This window comes from Halyomorpha halys, unplaced genomic scaffold, assembly GCF_000696795.3.
Source record: "Halyomorpha halys isolate HHAL.00 unplaced genomic scaffold, Hhal_1.1 Scaffold6.1, whole genome shotgun sequence".
Lineage (NCBI taxonomy): Eukaryota > Metazoa > Arthropoda > Insecta > Hemiptera > Pentatomidae > Halyomorpha > Halyomorpha halys.
Genome location: NW_027111275.1, coordinates 1,124 through 9,077, shown reverse-complemented (window position 1 = coordinate 9,077; position 7,954 = coordinate 1,124). Strand labels below are relative to the sequence as shown.

Sequence of the window (7,954 nt, the reverse complement as noted above, 5' to 3'; positions counted from 1 at the left end):
ATACCCAGTAAGATAATGGAGACTACGACTAAATAGTCCTTGGAACGTCTCAAGAAGGCTAGCCTTGGATACAAATGAATACGGAAGGAGGAACTCCGCAAAATCTTCAAAGGTCAGAGTATTCTGATAGTCCCCAGAAGGGAGGGATAGCTTATTCAACGCCAAGTTTTGGTTAATTTAATGAAAACTATACGTACATACTGGTCAAAATTGCCAACCATAGTTGGAGGGAATAAAAAATGGTGGCTATTTCAAACTCTACAAAAAATAAATTTTTCATTTGAGGCTCTACATCATCAAAACTACCTAAAATACTCAAAAACCTAATGGAGGATCGTTTAAAGTAGAAAAATTTGCTAAAATATGAGCCCTAATGGAACTGTTTATGTTCAATAGTTTCCAAGATACACTTTTAAAAATACAACATGTTTTTTGCAAATAATGAAAAATCAATACTTCGTTCATTTATTTAGGCAAATATTATAGAACCTACAACTCCTACAAGCGACGTCTAGAGGTCCCACGTTTTTTAGCTTTGTGGCGGCCCCACGAAATGAAAAACTTGACTTCCCCCTCACCATGGTTAGAATAGGTTGGTCATCTCTAGATAACCTCTGTATGTCAGAAATGACCAGAAAGTGGGTCATAAAAAAAAAAAAAAGTTACTCAGTAGTCCTCAGTCGGGTTGCAGACTTTTTTTTTTTGGTCCTCCTGTTGGTGTTAATGTCTGAAAAAGTGGGTTAGTGCAGTATTAGAGGCTATCGAAGAACTTGGCGTGCCTCTGTGAGGTGAATTCCGTCACTGTTGGTAGTCCAAGTGTAATATGGATGTAGGCAATTTTCGCTCTTTGGTAAGTAGTATGCTTTAGAATACGTTTCGTAACATAGGAAACTGTTGCAGTTTCTTTGCTGTTGTCCATGCTATATTAGCCAGCATAGCTTAGGAGATCTGCTAATGATTAACCCTGTAAGCGTTGGTGCTAACCAGCTCTATTTTCTTATAGCAGTGGCGAGCTAGTGTCAGGTATCTGTCAAGGGTACCACTACACTGTCTACCGGTCTGTTCTCGTACACAGCGAAGAAGTATTCCAACAATAGTTAATGACAGGGTACATTAACTATTGTTGGAAAGAGTCTTTAGTTTATTAAAACAGAAAGCACATATATGTATTTATCTGTTGATAACTATAAAACAATATTAACTGAACGCAAACGTGTAGATGCTAAGATTAATGAAACGCCCTTTGGTTTGTGCTCGAAAACCGGAAAATTCAAATATCTCATCCCCACGCCTGTGCATGAGTGCATTAGCCATTTGACAAACTTATGATAGCACATTTAGGATTCTAGTGTTACTCCTGTCAAAAAAAAGTATTGTTGAGAAATATAAAGCTCTGAAAACTAATAGTAAATGTTTGTCGTAAGACAATTCAATCACGTTTTAAAGTTGCAATGGAACATAAGAGTTATGGTTAAACTTTAAAACAACATTTTAGTATTCTAATAATAACGTCATACCAAAGATATTGATCAATAAATAGTAATTGTTTGGAAAAAAAACACGTTTTCTTGAATTAAGTTTTGTTGGTCTTAAGCGCATAAAATTTATATTAGCACGAACAACAATGGAAAATCATTATATTGAAGGTTCGAAATAATAATTATCTGCATGGCATTAAAAATATAGTATCTTGGTAATTATCAATTCTCATGTTCGCCAATAGGGATTAGATCACGAAATCATCAAGTATTCATGTCAATCCGTGATATCTAGATATTAATAATCATTAAAAAGGATGGTCACGGATGTGTCGTGTTCCTCATTCAGATTTTCAACAAAATGAACTCCGTGTCATCCAGAATTGACATAGCACCTATAAGCCCAATAAGTTCAAAAAGATTTTATAAAACTAAATCATTCAAAGCTATAAGATCTGTATGGTTTGTATTCAGAGTTTTTTTGGAGTTCTCATCACTTCATGGATTCATTCATATAACAGCAAGGAGAAGGCATCCAATAGAACAGTAAGTTGAATATTTTACTATAGTTTGCATTGGGAAGTATTTTAAATCATTGATTTGAGTAGCTCTGTATCCTGGAGCAATTACAATCTATATATGAATTTCAAAGTCAGAATAATTAATCTGAAAAACATATATAATATGATTGTAGTGGTAAAAAACAAAATAATATTTCTGATTTCACAGAAGTACGAAATGGTCTAGGAATGGTCTAGCAATCTAAATTTTCTGAAATAATGAATCACTGATCATTTTGTTGGAATTTAAAATCAATTAATTTTATCAGCAGTGACCAACTGAATGGACGTAAATAATAAATTGATGTCATACTTACAAATCAATCTCTAAGGTTTTTTCCTGTTTTTCTTTCCTGTAATTTAATTGGGAGTCATTCCACGTATGCTCTCCTTGACCGTATGCCAAAAACATAGATTAAAACATCCATAAGATAACATAAAATCAAAGATGTATATTTACATTACAATATATTTAATTCTGGAAAAACTGAAATATTCACTATATTTAACTTTTTTTTTTATTCTTATTTTTGTTGATGTTTTTGTTTTTATCCTTATAAGGTCCTCTGTGATTCAAATATATAGAATTGCTCTATAAATCTTTTGTAACTAATTACATTGAATAGTCTTCGATTAAAATTCTCTGAATTTCAATCTTATCTAGGCAAACGATGAACAATCATTCAATAGAATTCAAAGATGAATCATAAGAATGTTCAAATACGGAATATATTGCAATACCTAATCAGCAAACAGGAAAACTATTTTTGCGAACTGCCCAAAAGTTGATATTAATTTTGTTAAAATGCTGAGGTGAAGAAAACTTCCAATAAGAATATTCTATTCTATATTTTGTACTTGTACAACGTTTCGGGATTTACCTCAGACTCATGTACTATTTTATCCTAAAATTGTAACAAATAATTTAATCTTATCAAAACTTTTTATCTGTATGTTATATGCATCTTGTCTTACTTGCTGCCAATGACCGAAACCTCCAACATAACATAAATGTCCTTGAAGAGGAATTATCCACAATAAATATGAAATTTTTGAAGGGTTGGAGGGCAGAGATTAGAGCAGATCGAGAGTTTTAAATATCTGGGAGCTCACCTCAATGAAAGCGGTTACATTGATGAGGAAGTGACCCAAAGAATTGGAGTGGCAGGGAAGATGTTCAGTATGGTCTGACGGGGTCTCCTGGGATAAAGCAGACCAAACTAGCCGTCTATAAATCGACCTTCCTATTCTAACTTACTCTTCAGAATCGTAGACCCTCACCTCAAAACACAGAAATCAGTTACAAACATTAGAAATGAGGTATCTTCGGAAAATAGAAAGAAAGACACGGAGAGATAGGATACGGAACGCCACCATACGGGCCAATCTCGACGTCAGACCGGCTGAGACCTCTCTGTAGGAGCACAAACCAAGATGGTTTGGACATCTTCTTAGGATGGACCCAGATAGAAGCGCCAGGAAGACTTAAGAGTCCCGCACGGAAGGAAAAATATCCAGAGGAAGGCCTCACATCTCCTGGGAGGACAGTGTAAGGGGGGCATTCAGAAAGCGTGGAATGAATTGGAGTAGGAGAAGAGAGTTGGTTCAAGAGAGAGACATTTTTGAGACAAACTGTAAGCGGAATCCTCACACTGCACAGCGGTAGAAGAGGGAATTACTATGATGATGATGATGATGGTATAAGTATACAATTAAAATTCTTGTAATCAATGTTTACCTCATATTTGTCAATTTTATCAGTTTCTATTGTGAAATTTTGTCATTTAGACTTCAAAATTTTTTTTTTAACAACCACATTATTTAGGACATTTATTTACCTTCACTAGTGGTGCATTCAGTCATCTCTGTAGCACAAACCAATGGACCTCTTTGGACACATGAATATACCTAATATGCTGTTTTTATACCTCCTTATTTATAAGTCCAATATTTAATCCATTTTGCAATTTATGCTAAAAATTATGATTTTTTATATTTATATGACCAGCCTATTTATCATTTGTATTTATATATTTGTATCTGTTTATAAATTTACACTTCATATACAACAATTTTAACACTTTTTAGCAGGCAATCCTGCCCAGGTCATTAATTTCAGTTAAATCACCCTTTTTTCTCAATTTTCCATTAAATTTTTACAATTTTAAGTACAGATTAACTTAACACTATTATTACTATTTTATCGCACAATATTTTTTATGATATTGAGTGATAGGGGATGGGAAAATTGACAAAATGAGATGATTTGTCTGAAATTAATGGCCATTAACCTGGGCAGCATTGCCTGCAGAAAGTTTTTAAATTGTTGGCTATGAGGTGTAAATTTTTAAACTTGATAGAAATTATTTTATTTAAACAACAAAACCAGTCTGAAAAAAATGAAAAGATATTTTTGGTATGACTAAATACCATGTACGATATTTGAAATTCAATGAAAAGCGAATGCAGTGTTTTTGAAACAACGAATTTTAGTTTTAGAATTTAAGATATAACTGTACAAAAAATGCTTGTATTAATCTACATAAATATTTGCGTTTGCATATTTTTAAATATAAATTAAAAAGAATCCACTAATATTTTGATATACATAAATATTATTGACAAGAGGCCCAATATATAGATAAGAAGAATGAATCAGTAATGGTATAGTTATTGGTCCTCCGATTCACCTGCAATGACTAAGAGTGAAAGGAATTTCAAGGCTTTGACAACACTCTTAGTCACAATGAGACAAAGAAGCGTTCATGATTGACACAATGGTTTGCTCTAGAAACTGCTTTACACAAGTTAGACATTATAAAAAAAAATTACATGCTTATTGAACTATTCCGAATTCATTTTATTTTATTATTTCCGAATTATTTTTATTTTTATTTTATTTTTAATTACAGGACCTTTTTCGATTTAATCTTTAGAAATATGTTGAAGTTTCTTGAGAGCCTTATGGAAGGAAAAACTGGGCAAAATTAAGAGCTCGTTCTCAAAATGTCTTAATTTGAGCTTTTATGGATTTTTGCATAATGTTGGCTCAAAATTTCTTGAGTCTGATTTAAAATTAACTCTATAATTAATATTTTCTGATATTTAAATGGCCTCAAGTATTTTTTTTTTGGAAATTAAATAAAAGCTGTTATTGATGATGGCTAGGTTGGCTAATAGTTGGACATTTAAAGTTATTAATAATGAGTTTGAGGACTTCGGGTGTAATTCATTTTAATTGAAAAATATTTTCAGTCCCAAAAGATATATCAGGAAAACATCTATAAAATAGTATATCTATACAAAATCTATTTTACGGATGCCTGACGTGGCCTTTTACACTAAGGGATGAACAGAGCCCTAAGGTTTTCGAAAATAAAGTATTAAGTAAAATATTCGGACCGAAAAAGGATTAAATGAACCGAAAAATGAATTAACGGGAGAATTTAGGAGACTAAACAACACTGAATTAAGGTAATGTAATTCAAGTTATAGCATTGCAGCGTATAAGATAGGCGTGTAAAGTTGGAGGGCTTAGTAACGTGCGAATCCCCAAAATGTTAATAAACACTGAACCGACGGGTAGACAAAAACGTAGATGGGAGGATTCCATTAAAACTGATTTAGTGGAATTGGGTTTGGAAGGACATCACTAAAGGATATATGTAGAGAGCGATTTGTGGTATCGGCATCGAGCCTTCGGGTTATAAAATCTATTCAACTGGTACGAAATCTATAAAAAAAGGATATCAAATATTTCAATTAAATCGAAAATCTCACAAGAGAATAAAAACGAAAAAAATATTAGAATCTTTCCATTTTTTTTTCCTATTAAAAACCAAACAAGTTTTTTGAAGTTTTTCTATTTAAGAATTTAAATGGATTTTTCTAAAACATTTTTATCTACTCATTCATTTTTCCTTGAACCTATGCTAGCTGTTATTGATCTTAAATGACGATTAATGGTTCGGACACTTCATCACATTAAAGATATTATAGGTTCAACTTTTTTTAACTCAGATTTAGTCAACCTAAACACTTGTAGGAATTAAAAAATTAACAATAAGTTTTCTTATTTTAATTCTGATATAACATTTTTAGTACAGTATGGTGTGTAGCAGTAGCAATGGCAATTTGGGGAGCCACAACACTCAGTTTACAGACTTGGAAAAGATTTCAGGAAAACCCGACTGTGGTGTCAATGGAAAGGAATTATAAGGATTGGAATACTTCGTTTCCATCGATCGCCGTTTGCCCTAATGCAAAGTACAACGAAGAAACTTTGAAAAATGCTGTTAATAATTCCATGTAAGTTTAAAACAGTATTTTTTTTTTCCCATTAATTTCAGAATACCATTACTAATTCTGTCTGAATTCCCCCAAAACGTTGGAAATAAAAAAATAATTAATTATTACAAGCCTTCCTATCTTAAAACTATTACAAAATATTTTTAGGTTTTCAAATATAAAAGACAAAGAAGGATTCAAGAAGTTCCTAGTCGAATTAAGTAATGTTACGTTCGGTCACTTCGATGAACTTACATTCGATTTCAAAGAACTTCATCCAAGACATTACCTGAAGGCGATTGTCCTATCCAAGTACCCGTTCACCTATAGGGTCAGCAACAGTAATCCCGAACACTACAATGTTATGGACCTCAACAGTTTTATCTCTGAACTGGGTATCTGTTACTCCTACAATTCGGACTCAACCTACTATAATAATCCAAGGTAAGTAGCTATTTTAACTAGTGGTTAAAAAAAAAAATTAAATATAAACATTATTTTCTATTTTTTATTATTATTTTCCTTTCGCCGCAAATCCAAAATACCTACAAATATTTGGCAAATAAAGTAACAAACGTCCTTATCCACAAGTTTGTGTGTTTGAAGGAGGCTAACATGGTGGACGTCGGAATTGTTTTGGCTAGTAACTTCGATTTACAATATTTTAATTATAAAAAGGAACAAAATAAAGATCGGCGAAATGAATGGAAAAGTAAACAGCGGCAAAGAAGGCGGTAGAAGATGAAAAATTATAGAAATGGAATAGTGCAAGAACTCCAGAGGAGAAAAAAGGCAGTTATCTCACCCCAATTTTTGATTACTTTATTGAAAACTATGTATAATTAACAGTCAAAATTGACGAGTCTGCCAAGCATAAGAAAGGTAAATAAAAAATGGCGGCTGTTGCAAAGCGATAAAAAAAACTAATTTTTCATTCGGAGCTCTATAGGAACAACACAAGAAAACCTAAGAGAACGTCATTGAAAGAAGAGTAAATTTGCTCAAATATGAGCCCTAATAGAGTTATTTACGTTATATAATTTCCGAAATATAGCTTTTCAAAAAGCAACATTTCATAAAATTGTTGTATGGGACGTACTGAAAGATCAGTAGTTAGTGAATTTATTTTGAAAAATTTATATCTCAAAAACCATTTGACGTACTGATGTCTATTAGCACTCAAATAAAAGCTAGTTTAATGAGCTATAATGTAGTTTATGGTCTTTATCTTCGTAGGAGTAATAGTTTACATAAAATTTGCTAACATTAAATGATTTATAGTTGTTCTGACAAATTTCCATTTGCCAAATTTATATTCATATGTGGATATCATAAAAACTACTATCCCTACGAAGATAAGTGTCATAAACTACTTTATAGTTAGTTAAATTTCCTTTATTTTGAGTGTTAGCAGACATATGTGCGTCCAATGGTGTCTGAAATGAAGTTTTTCATAAATCAAACTAATTGTCTGAACAACTATAAATCAATTTATTTTAGCAAATATCATGAAAACTACTATTTCTACAAAGGTAAAGGTCATAAACATCTTTATAGTCCATTAAACTAGCTTTTATTTGAGTGCTAATAGACATTTGTACGTCACATAGTTCCTGAGATATGGATTTC

At 32.1% G+C, this 7,954-nt stretch overlaps 1 protein-coding gene across 1 annotated transcript; it reads left to right on the top strand.

The window, feature by feature from the left end:
* Window positions 1–1,861: 1,861 nt before the first annotated feature.
* Window positions 1,862–6,769, top strand: LOC136796227 (uncharacterized; the record flags this gene model as incomplete). Its single annotated transcript, XM_067049286.1, has 3 exons — window positions 1,862–2,024; window positions 6,140–6,346; window positions 6,494–6,769. Coding segments are annotated over exons 2-3 (458 nt in total), but the record flags the coding sequence as incomplete, so codon positions are not given.
* Window positions 6,770–7,954: the final 1,185 nt, after the last annotated feature.